General features: G+C 43.0%; 1 protein-coding gene across 12 annotated transcripts in view; it reads right to left on the reverse strand.

Moving 5' to 3' along the window:
* Positions 1-13,153, reverse strand: part of MAGI1 (membrane associated guanylate kinase, WW and PDZ domain containing 1) — a 713,080-nt gene that overhangs the window by 32,846 nt on the left and 667,081 nt on the right. For all 12 annotated transcript variants that reach the window (XM_049862789.1, XM_049862786.1, XM_049862781.1 and 9 more), the window contains 2 exons: positions 12,401-12,432; positions 2,072-2,288 (listed from right to left, as the gene is read on the reverse strand). In XM_049862789.1, coding sequence (XP_049718746.1) covers positions 2,072-2,288; positions 12,401-12,432 — 249 coding nt within the window. The remainder of the gene's footprint in view (positions 1-2,071; positions 2,289-12,400; positions 12,433-13,153) is intronic.

Consider the following 13,153-nt stretch of genomic DNA (forward strand, 5'->3'; position numbering starts at 1 on the left):
TCATCCTCATTTAGTATAGTGAGGAAGAAATCCATGTGAATCTTAAGATCCATTAGGCTGCTACTATCACTCGATGATGGAGCCTCCAATCTCATTTGTGCTGCTACTTCCTATCCCTTAGAAACGGAAGAAAAGTGAAGAACAAAACTGTTACCCTTCCAAAGATGTGGGTCTGGCTGCCACCTGAGCAAGTACAGTGCTTAAAGCAGTTGGCTATGGCAAGTTCACATATTTTTTCTTTTTTTTCTGGTAAAAACCTTTTTTAAAAAATTGGATTAAACACAAAATTCTTAAGAAATTTTGTTTAAATCAGGACGAATATGGCATTTGAGCTGGAGCCTCCTATTGAAAAGATGCGTTAAAATTTTCTGTCCATCCGTGTGCTCCTGCCAGCAGCTCAGAACACCAATTATCTTATCACAAAAAGATCCATCCATGGACAGCTCAGTCATAAGTGTGTACCGTATTGGGAAAGGCAGGGGTGCCATCAATAAAACAGTATCTCAATATCAACCCACGTTGGGCCATTGACTGGAGGACCCACATGGTTGGAGAGAAGTATGAAGTGAGTGTGAAAATATTCCTCTTGGAAAACATTTGTTCAATGAAATCTCTACTATTAGTGAGAAGGCCCAGGGAGGACACGCCCCCAGGTTTACGCTCAACATGTACTACTTAGGAGAGCTGCTCCCCATGGAACTTCATTTCCTGTGGCCTGGCCTCAGGGAGACTCTAGGTGTGTCCTACCCCAGGAACTAAAAAAAGCCGTTCACATATTTGGCTTTTGTCCACATAGTGAACCCTTAGCCAAAATGGCCTATTTAATTCTGCTTACTGTTATAGTAAAAGGACAGTGGTATTTTTCCCCTGAGGAAGAGAAGGACACAGGGACCTTTGAGTATCTTCTAGTATTTGGTAATCAGCTTGCCTCTAGGTTTGCCTCCTGGCTCCTAATTTGCCTTTCACCGAGTAGTATGGCTGACTTTCCTTCTCAGACAGGATATTGTCCTCACTTGCCTGTTTCTTTTGGGTCACAGAGAAGCTGAAGTCTTTCAATGCATGCTTTGGCCAGCAAAGGAATTGTGTCATAGCCAAGACCGAGTGGGTGGGTAAGGGGCTGAAGAGCCTCACACACCTCACACAGCCTCTTACCGTGACTTCTCACGGGGCTTTGCCTGAGGTGTAACTACAGCTGTGACTACAAAGGAAACCTATGCTGAGGGGTGGAGGTGATAGGAAAAAGATTCTTTTCTCTCCTCTAGGTTCTCTCAGGTCCTTCAGCAAACCCGCCCCCTCCCTCACTACACATTCTCTCCTTGACCTTACGCCAAAAAGAGAAAGCGAGGTGAATTACTTCATAGTCACCTCAGCCTCACAAAACACGCTCACGGGAAATAAAAGGCCAGTTTGTATCACCTGAAATTAACGCATTTTAACACCTTCCATTGGTAAGATATTATGGAATATTATGTTATACAAGCCAAGAAGTTACAGACTACAGAGAACACCTTCACTAGCCCTTATTTACAGAAAAGGGAAAGCCAAAGGAACACACTTAACAACTGTATAAATAATTAAAGCACAAACCACTTACTGTTTGTTTTTTCTTTCTCAGGGGGCTGTTAGAAAGGCTGATAATGGTAAAAAAAATTACCACTATTGGTAAAATCAAGAGACCACTAAGAAAGCATGTAAGTCTCTCTCATTACCTCTGCAATCCAAACCAATCATATTTACGTTCTATTGTGTATCAGAGCTGCTCCACAATACATGAAGTCAGAGCGTGTCACAGTCTCCACTTCTTTTAACTGAATGGGAAAATGAATACATTTTTATCCAGGCCATTTATTTGATGACCATCCATTTCTACCCCCACTCCACAATGAAGACATAACAGACCCTCTGTGAATAGCCATGAGACTCTACTGGTGGCTGAGAAGCTTTCGCCATTCACCCTAATTTACCTATACCTAGTTTACAAGCTAGAAATCTTCTATCTTTAATAAACCTGAGAGAAAGTTCAAAGCCTGGGGAGTGATCTGGAGAGGGCAGGAGCCAGAGTGCTACTCACGTCGGTTTTCATACATACTCCTGGACTGGGCCCAGATTTTAAACGGATCTGGTTTTTTCTGCCCAGAGTTGTCGGTCTGATCTGGAGCCGCGGCCTCTGCAGGTGGGTACTCAGTAAGCACCTGTGTGCCGTGGCTTGGGGATGCCGTGTGCAGGCTTCGGTGGCTGCAAACACTGTGCTGAGAACTATTCTGGCTGTCTTTTCTTTCCAGTGGTTGCTGCAATTAAGTGAGTGAAAGGGGCAAAAAGAGACAGTTATTATTGGTTCTCTGAGTGGGTGTTTTCCACCAGCTTGTCTTTGTTCAGCATTTCTGCACACACGTACATAAATACATCAACAACATTTTGGCTTCCATCTTTCTCCAGCTAGTGCTGAATGCAGATAAATCCCCAGGTGATTGGCAGACAGAGCAATGGGCGGGCCAGATGGAAGACAGAATCACAAACCACACAGCTCTCTAAGCTGTGGCAAGAAACATCCAATTTTGTCACAGGTTCTTGGCTAAGCCACTAGACTCATTTATTACAAGATGTATCAGCTTTAACATCTTTTTAAAAAAAATATGTGACACAAAATACCATGAGTGGTTTAAATATAAATTTATAATATCCAGAAGAAATATAATCAGTGCTAAAAATCTCCTTCCTTCTCCATGTCTTGCATCCTTTAATAATATGGCACCCAACACCTCCTTATGGATTTTCCATCAGTTTTTCCAGACTATGAGAACCTCAAGGACAAGGATCAGATTATTTAAAAATCATGCCTTGAACTATATGTTCATTGGCATCTATAAGTATATAAATATTTTATGAATAGCATGTGTAATTCTTACCTAATCAATTTTATAGGCATGAAATTTCATTCTTGAACTCCTGACACTACTCTTGGCCAAAAACCAAGGTCAAACTTTATATATGGGTTGAACAGGTCAAATGTCTTAGATTTTCAGCTTGTCCTAAGTCCAAGTAGTGTTCAAAGAAGAGTTTTGTTTAAATTTCAATAGTGAGCAATTTCATGTTCATTAAAACCTGTCCAACAAGGACCCCTCCTATTTTATGAAATGTTCTTTGCTTGAATGGGGACAGACTGGAGGGCAAAACCTACTGAGAAATAAGATACTTTTAGTTCTTATTTTTTCCAATAACAGACGAATCCCAGGGTTTAGGTTCACCCATTAAAAAAAAAATAACAAAAGCATGCTACTCAATCCTGGGACCCTGCCTCCCGCGTAACAGACGCCATATCATTCTACTTCTCAGCTTTAAAAGCATTGTAAAGGGGTAGGGGGCAGAAAGGGCATCTCTCTCCCCTCTTACGGATCCCTACAGTTTATGTTTTCAAAGTAGTTTATAATTGACCTAGATGGTTCCGTTTCCCCGAAGTTTTTACAGCACCAGAATCTTCCACCAGGCCCTACAATCAATCCTATCAATACAGTTCTTCTTCATTCTCTCCCCATGTATACGCCATCTTCCATCTTGCTGGAAACTCCCAAGGTCTCTTTCATTTAACTTCTCAGGTCTTCTCACTTTCTCTCCATCCAGTCCTTGTTTTGAACTAAGTATCTGAAGAAAGGCCAGGGTGGACAAAAACTTCACTTTCCCTGGACTGTCAGAGGTTACAGTGTGAATACAGGTCTTGGAAGGATTTGAAGTAGAGGAAAATGTTTCATGGGTTTAATGGGGACAGGACAAATATTTAAAATCACACTTGGTGTACCTGTGGGGAAAACTGGAGGATCTGACCCTAAGTCAGCACAGAGGTCTTGGTAAAACTGCACAAGAGGCTTAATTCACTCAGGCTCAAGGGTCAGTATACCCTGGTGAAGATGCTGGGAAAACACACTGATTTTTTTGGCGGGGGGAGGGGTGGTGAGGATAAACATCACCGATAACCTCGTATCATCAGAATTCTTGAAAAACTGTCTTTTGAGGATGGGCTCAGCTAGACCTGGTTGGGTTAGCATTCCAAAGACATGGAACAAAATCTGCTAAGCTACCTTCTAACAGTGTCCTTCCCACAAGACTAAATTCAGCCTTCAGGGCCAGGTTTCTGCCTCCAGAAGGGCAACGGCTGCCCTCTTGCTTCCCCTGGAGATATGCTGAAGATTTTCAGAGCCAGGAAATGTTAATAACAGATACAAACCCCGTTCTCTTTTGCATGTACATGGGAATTTGTTATTCTAGTCCATGTGGTCTTAGAATGGGTCTCAATCATGAAAGAGCATGTACACTATCAGCCTATTCTTGGTGTATACAAGCACACCAAGTAGGATTATAAATTTTTCCTACTCTTATCTTTATACTCCTGATTGCCTACGTTTTATATTTATAATGCACATAGAACGCTATTTTCATTTTGAAATGAACCTTCGTAAATAGAATTAATGGAGACCATTACTCTCTATTTTTGGATTTTGTTAGTGTTTTATTTTTGTTCAACTTTCAAGGGGGAAAAAAGATATCTCAAGTGTAAAAGCAAATAACTCAGTAAATAAAAGACCTCTGAGTTTGCCCTGAGAGTTGCATGCCTGCCTTCAAATGCCCACCCTCTTTTGGTTCCTCAAATGAGTAGCAGATGCCAGGTTCAGAGTCAGCTGGTCAGTTAAAGCAAGAATCCAGCTGTTGGAGCCCAGCTCAGTAATCCTTCATGTTGAGACGACTGTCCACAAAACCTCATCCAGGGACTGTAGTGAGCTGCACCGCAGAATTACCTGAAGGACATGGTCACACTCTTCATCCTTTTGTGAGGTTACACTGCGGCTCCTGTCCCATTGTCCCCAAAGTAGGGAGGGCATGTGTACATGCCTCCTCCTGGGCTGTTGCCCCTGACAACCAACTTCAACCTTTTCCATTCAATTCCTTTTCCTGAACTGGAAAAAAATACCTTTCTGACAACCCTGCCCAACTGAGAGTCTAACCAAAGAGCTGGACCTTTCTCTCACAAAAAATGCACGTGTTTTCCACACACACACACCATGTGTACACCATGCACACACATGAACATACGCGCACACACAGATTCCGCATGTGGTGAAATGAGTTTCTAAGGCCCTTCAGATGTCTTTCCCTTAGAGCCATCTCAAACATGGAGGGTCTGGACTCCTTAGGTTTACTGAGGAGAAGGCTCCACCACAGAGTGTACACACAAAGTCTACTGGGAATGCTTGGGCCACTTTTCAAATTACAACACTCCCCTGCTCCCTGGCCCAAATAAACAACTCATTTAGGTTCAATTTAACACAAAATGATAGACACAATCTGGAATGAGCTTGGCAAAACTGCCTCTCAGTCAAACTGCATCTCTGTTTCCCTTTTAAATGCCATCAAATTTCATCCCTGAATTGTGGAAAATAAAAGTAAAACAGCATTCTGAGAACGTACTCTAAAAACTACACCACCATTGAACTATCACTAAGTGGCATGTTCTAACCCACACTGATGGACTAAACACACAACATCTGGAAGCTTCTTGGATTTCTCGCCTAAGAAGATTTACCCTCACTTTATGTTTCTTCTCAAGTTCAATTGTAAAAACTTCTTAATTTGAAGATACACTCTGTATTTAATATCTTGTTTGCACTCTGGGTTTTTTGAAGCTGCACTGTGTCTGGAAAAGTTCAAAATATGCCTTTTATTTTCTGTAGGCATGCTAATTAGCTATGATGCCCTTTATTTGGTTAGAGCCCACAGCTGTCCAGGAGAAAAGCAGTGTTAATATACCGTTCAAATTAAAGTCAACTTGTCCATATCTTTGGGAGTCTGGTTGACCTCCCAGAAGACTTGGGGCAGGAGAACAAGTTCATTCTGAGCTAGTTACAGCACAGGGTCAGATCTGCAACTAACGTGACTGCCTTTCGCCTCATTTTTCTAGGGGAGAAACTTGCCCAAAGACAAGTATTCACGGGAAAAGATACACTTTCAAGTCTCTTAAAGCTAACCCGATGCAAACTAAGAATATGAAGAGTGAGACACCTACCACACCTATGACAGAATGTCCAGAGTAGGCCCTCCTGAGTGACTACCTGCAATAGATGTATTCACTCATCCAATAAATACTTATTGATCACCTCCTATGTGCCAGCTTCTGAGGGGTACAATGGATATGTATTTATACTTGACTGTGTATCTAGGTGTGTGTGTGCGCATGTTGATAGATAATAACCAAATAATCTTGACAGATGGATCTATTACAATGTTCTCTATAGAGGTGGTAAGGAAAGATCTCTGGAAAAACATTCCATTCACATCACAAAGAAATAGCATCTGCTAAGTCTCCAAGGCCAAGATGAGCTTGGAATGTTTGAAGAACAGAAAGAAGGCTGGTATGGTACAGCAAGGGAGTGGGGAGACCTGTGAGGAACTTGTGGGCCACTGTAAGGAGCTTGAGTTTCCTTCTAAGCTCAGGGTGGGGGTGAGGGTGGAGGGATCCATTAATGGACTTAAAGCAGGGACATGTCATGGTCTTACTTCCAGGGAGTTTCTTTTGGCTACTGGGGGGTGAGTAAATGGGAGGGGAGAGAAGTGAAAGCAGAGAGACCAGTCAGGAAAGAGTCTCTTGGTGCAGTCCAGGTGAGACACCAGAGTGATTTACACCAGGAGGGGTAGTATTGATGATGGAGAGGTACAGTGAAATCAAAAGACATTCTGGTACGAGAGTCAGCAGGGGAGAGGAAGAGAATGAGGACATTAGAGAAACAAGGCTGTCGACCTCCCAGGTTTCCAGCTTCAGCACTGGATGGAAACAGATGCCATATACGAAAATGGACAGTTCCAGTGCTAACTGGTGTCACTACACTGATATTTTTGAAGCAAGCCTTTCACCTCTGAATCTCAAATCAGAGCCAACCAGGGAAGGGAAATGGGCCTGATTTTGAAAATTCCATAAAGGTCCTCGGTCACACTAGCCATGAATGTGTGTCACAAGACCTTTCAAAATAAAAGTATACCATCTTCCCTAGAACGGATGGTTTCCTTACAGCTGCTGGGCCAGGGAGATAGGGGAAATGCAATGGTTTTTCTAAATGAAAATGGGGGAAAAAATCAGCTCATCAGTAATTCACAGAATGTTTTAGAAATGGAGGTACTCATAAAGTGAACTGAAAATATCTGCTCACAAGAGCAAATGAATACAGAGGGTACTTAGGAGCTTAAATGATGAAAAGAATTCATGTGGCCTAAAAATGACAAATTGATCCATTTTAAAGCAAAATTATTTACAGTTCATTTATCTGCCAAGACCGAAGGCTACTGCAGCGATTTACATGGACAACAGAAAAAACTCCAAGTGCTGATGAGGTGTTAGGCCAACGTCATTAAAGGCTGTGTGGAAATTAGGGACTGAACTCCGAGCCAAAGCACCGGACGGTCTCTCTTTTTGTCTCTCTCTTTCATCATTTATGGGTCTAAGTCAAATGATTTCTACCAGAAAGGCAGGCAAGAGGGATTAATGGAGAAGAAAAGGAAAGCATTCACTGGATATGAAAATGAATTTTAGTTCACAGTAAATGTTTTAAAGAAATCTAAAACAATCACAAAGTCTATTTTCTAGAGCCCCAAAGAGTCAAGGACATAAGTTGTGGAGGTGAGAGGCAAGAAGACTTGTTTAACCAGTAACCAACTGCCAACATATCAACTCCAACTCATGGCTAACCCATGTGTGTCACAGTAGAGCTGTTCTCCATAGGGTTTTCACCTATGAGTTTTAGGAGGTAGGTTGCCAGGTTTTTCTTCTGAGGTGCCTCTGGGTGGACTGGAATCACCAAACTTGGGGTTAGCAGCCGAGTGCGTTAACTGTACCGTCCAGAGGTTTGCTCAAGAAGTTCCTGTCTACTTCGCTCACTGCTGCTCCTTATAGCCTGTAGGAACTTTGCCTGGTTCCACTACTGCCCTGGTGGTCATTTGAGCAGCTTAGGGGAAAGGAAGGAATAGGGGCCCTGAAACAACCGGAGAGTATGAGAGAGAGGCAAGGTACACAAAGCCTGATGACTCAGGTCGGGGTCACTTCCTGTGCACACTAGGGCTTTGTGTTTCTCCCTAACTTCTCTTGACAATTGGTTTTGGGCAGTTTCCTCAGCATCTCTTCCAGGGGTGACGGACAGAGACAGGAGAATGGAAACCTGTCATTATCGTTACCTTTTACCTGGCTGCGTTTGCTACAAAGGGGTTGTTAAAGAGAATGCCTTGCACAGCACTTGATGTCCCCTATGTGACAATGCCACATGAGAAGTTCTTTAGCAACTGGGAAAATTTTGTCTCCTTTCTGAATATGGCATGTTTTCTTTGATCTGACAGCATTACTAAGTAAATAATGTGATCTCCTAAATTGCCCAGGCTGCTGGGAAACTCCGAAGAATGCCATAGCTCAATCAGAGCCATCTAACTCAGTCTTGGGTCTTTTTTTTTTTTTTTTTAAATAATTTTTATTGTGCTTTAAGTGAAAGTTTACAATCAAGTCAGTCTTTCACATATAAACTTATATATACCTTACTACATACTCCCATTTACCCTCCCTCTAATGAGTTAGCCCGCTCCCTCCTTCCAGTCTCTCCTTTCGTGACCATTTTGCCAGTTTCTAACCCTCTCTACCCTCCCATCTCCCCTCTAGACAGGAGATGCCAACATAGTCTCAAGTGTCCACCTGATATAAGTAGCTCACTCCTCATCAGCATCTCTCTCCAACCTAATATCCAGTCCAATCCATGTCTGATGAGTTGTCTTCGGGAATGGTTCCTGTCCTGGGCCAACAGAAGGTTTGGGGACCATGACCACCGGGATTCTTCTAGTCTCAGTCAGACCATTAAGTCTGGTCTTTTTATGAGAATTTGGGGTCTGCATCCCACTGTTCTCCTGCTCCCTTGGGGGTTCTCTGCTGTGCTCCCTGTCAGGGCCAGTATTGGGTCTTTTTTATGGCTCTGTATGACTTGGGTTATTGTCATTAAGAGCCAAATGATTTTCATTATGCTTGTACTTGGTTCTATATTATATTTCTGTTTTGTTAACTCTTAAGAGTATATGCTCACCAGACCCATGAGGTGAGGGCCTGTACCGATCTGCCCTCCTTCTGGTTGTTGTCTGTCTCTCCCCATTTCCAGGAGGGCAGGAATGTTTTCTGTTTCAGTTCATGTTGCATGCTGGCACTGGGTCTGGCACATAGAAGGTACTCAATAATACTTGTTGATGGAATTAATGAACATTGTGCTGATCTGTGACAGCTGATACTTTCCCTAAAGGAGCAATCAATAAATTTTTCGTAAGCTCCAAGACGAAAGGCACTGTGACCCTTTTATTTATTATAGTATTTCCAGTACCTCACCCTGAATCTGAAACATAGTAAGTTCTCAGTATCAGTTTGCTGAATAAATGGATGAATAGATAGATAGATGGGTGATTGATGAATGCATGGATGGACAAACGGATGAAGGAATGGATGGATAGACAGATGCATGATGGGTGGATGGACAGATGGATTGATGGATGAAGGAACAGTTGGGAAATGAACTAATAGAAGAACAGGTAGACACTGACTTAAAATGAAGGGTTTGGTATGACATTTAGTATTTTAAATTCTCACACACAAGATACTTGGGTGTGACGTACATTGAGATTCTCAGTTAAATAAGTTTCCAGTCTGGACAATTAAGTCGGGCCATGGAATTAAGTTTCCCAGAGAGGTCTAAAACCTGACGCAAATATGCCTTATTTCTATCTCTGCTGTTTGACAGAAAAATCCCTGACGCTATGGAAGCCCAAGTATTAAACTAATAAGATGTTATTGAGATACTGCTATTGTCCTCAACAAGTATATAAACCACAAATTCAACATTTAAACTAAATCTGCAAGGTGAAATTGCTTATTAAGAGTAAGCTGTGGAGACTATCCAGGAAAGGACACCAGATAAAAGAGATGAGTCCTTCTGTTCTAGTAAAACCCAACTGCTTAATTATTGAAAACGTTACCAAAAAAAAAAAAGGCATGATGACAAAAGGAAGCTGTCAGTCACATAAGCCAACACTGTCAGGAGCCACTAAGAAAGAAAGAAAAGAGCATGGTCCCTGGGTAAAGAGACAGCATACTCACAGGGCTCTTGGTAAATCTAAGCATGTCACATATCACAACCAGGCACAATCCGCGTGCATTTAATTACGCAGACTGTATAACTGACCCCAACTGTCATTATGGGAATGGCTTTCTAGAGCCATGGTATCCAGCTTCCCCATGGAGAGATCCAACCCTACCAGAAAAATCCCATCATCATCTGTTTCTCTGGCAGGAAGTCATCAAAATTCAAATTGAGAAAAGGAAACAGCTTTCAACCCACCTGTACGGAGCTCCCACTGATCACAGATGAAAGAACGCTCTACTGGCAAAGCAGGCTTTGGCTGATATTCCCCAAGTTTTGTACAGCAACTGCCAGGGTGTGCCCGCAATGCTGTGAAAACCATCATCCCTATCCTGGCACGGAATCGAGCAAGGAGAAGCCCCAGGCTGGGTTGGGGGCTTGTTCTTGTCTAACCCAGCCACAACTCTCTCTTAGCTTGTGGTAATTAAGAGCCAGCAGGCTGTGGGCAAAGCAGTTGAGAGAGCTTTTTTCCTAGGAATGCGGCCTGAGTAATTGACCTGCTGCTTGCTAATGACAGGGCTTCTACAAAAATAAACAGTCATGGGGAGTTCTTTGAACCGACTTGGTGAATGCAGGCTCCGTGCCTTTTTGATCCCCCCTTTTTTTTTTAGTTCAGCAGGTAATTCCAAAACACTTTTAGGGCCAAAGAGATGCAAATGAACCTACAGAAATTCTTCTGCACCTTAAGTTTAAGTGGGATGTAAAACAAAAAGAACACCTTGCCACCTGATGTCATGCTACCCTTGCAAAGCTCCTACTTCTCCCCCAGTAGGTTCCTAGTAGACTTTATTCCACATGGGGTGTGTGAAATGAGCGTTAACATGACACATCTGGGGAGGCGAATAGGACAGGAGGGCTCAGACCAATCCAAGCTCAGAAGACACAGCTTCCAGGTTTGCTTCTGTTCTTCTGAAGGCTGAATGGGTTTCTCTGACCCAGGGATGAGTGTGTGTGCACGTGTATTCACACACACACACACACACGTACGTGTCGGCATCTCTGTGGTTCCAGTGTGGGCAGCAACCAGTACTTTTCTGCCTGGACATTAACACACACTGACAAGAGAAGCAGCCCCGAAGTCACACGTCCCAACCACCAGGGTGTTATGACACTGGCATCACATTATTGCCGGCTTTTCTCTTTGGGGAACTTAGGAGTAGGGCTTCGCGATGCAGGGAGCACCCCCTCACATCCCCTTGGTAAAACTTCTGAATCTCACTGCCAGGCTTGGAGACAGGTGGAAGGAAATCAGCTGCGGTGCCATCAGCTGCAAAGTTTTAAGGTTCTCCTTTCCCGGGTGGCAGAAAGCTGCATGTTTTCCCTTCCCCCAAATCTTCTCAGTCCCATGGAAACACTTCCGTTATCCTAATGTTAATGAATTGGCAAGCCCCTTGCACCCGATCGATTTTACAGGCACCCATCCAAGTGCCAGATTTTGAGTTTTTGACTAGCATTTCAATGTGCTGTCAGCGCCCGGGAGCAGAAGCCCACAGTACCTAGCAAAACACCACAACCTCTAAGCTATTAGCTAACACTTCAGCTAGGTAATGCATCTTCAGGGAAACCAGATTAGAAAGGACAGCAAAACATTGATTTTTTTTTTTTTTTTTTAAAGAATCCTATACCTGCAGCATGCTGCTAGAGCCAGCAAAACAACAAAGGACATTTCCACAGCAAGGAAACGTCTTCTTAATGCCGAGGCTATGAACGCTGTTCCACCTTGAGCATGGCCATATATCCGAGGCAGTGAAATTCTTCCTTAAAACCACAGGCTTGTTCTTTTGTAAATAATTCCTCATCCTGTGGCTAAGAACGTTCAGGGAATGGCATTGCTACCCAGGAAGAAGGTGGAGCTGTTTTTTTTTCTTTTCCCTTCCTCCCAAAAGAAACAATGGCATTTGTATCAAGTTAAAACAGCTACGAAACTCATCCCTTACAAGAGTTGAGAAGCGTTTATACAAAGAAGATCTCAACATGCATTTTTTATCCTGACTCCCATAGCCTGCCCACAAATCACTAGACAGTTAAAAAGACAAGCCCAAATATCTTCCATACCAAACAGACTCCTCAGAACTTAATAAAATGAGCCTCCGCTCCTGTCTCCCCATCCACTCTCAAACATATTCAGTGAAGTCGAGCCAGACAGCATCCCCTTCCACCATCCACCCCTGGAAACAAGCCCCAAGAAATGGACAAGTCCTTACCGACTTTGGGCTCTTCTTTGGAACTGGCAGCCCTGGAAAAATGCAACAAGGAGGGGAGGGGGGAAGATATCATTAGCATAGAAATGTTACCTTTTCCTTAAAGAACAATCCCCAGGTGTTTCACAGCCACCTAGCCATCTGCAGAGTTATGTCAGATTTCTCCCCAGCATCGGAGTTACCAGGCTGTTCATATCGAATCAAAGCAGTGGGAGGAGGAGAGGAGAGGCAGGAGTTATCTGCATTAGCTATGCTGACTTGTACTGCAGCAGCCTGGAGGCTGGGAAAAGAAATTCACAGACCTCAGCGGCCTGGGAAATTGAACACTTGGACAGAATCTCAAATGCTCTTCTGGATTAAGAGAGACTTAACTTACAGGGGCACTAGTTTTTTTTTTTTTAACTTACAATTAAAAAAAAAAAAAATTCCAGGATATTTCCTTTCCACACGGTCCACTTGTCAATGCAAGCAGACCAACCAGGACAGTGGAAGGGGTATATATTTAGTTTCAAAGGAGGACATGGTTAAAATTTGTTTTGTTTTGGTTTTTTTTGCCTTCTTTATTTTTTTTATCTGCCTTTCAGGAGAGGAAACACATTCTTTATTCGGATGGGCTGAACACCAAAACAGAGACAGATGCTCTTTTGCCAGCACAGAAAGATAAAACATGAACACAAATCCAAGTTGGTCTGAGATTCCTCTGGCTCACGGCACACCTCTCTATGGCTGTCAGTTATCCAAGCAATCTCCTATCCA

This window comes from Elephas maximus, chromosome 20 (assembly GCF_024166365.1).
Source record: "Elephas maximus indicus isolate mEleMax1 chromosome 20, mEleMax1 primary haplotype, whole genome shotgun sequence".
In the NCBI taxonomy this organism is placed as follows: Eukaryota; Metazoa; Chordata; class Mammalia; order Proboscidea; family Elephantidae; genus Elephas; species Elephas maximus.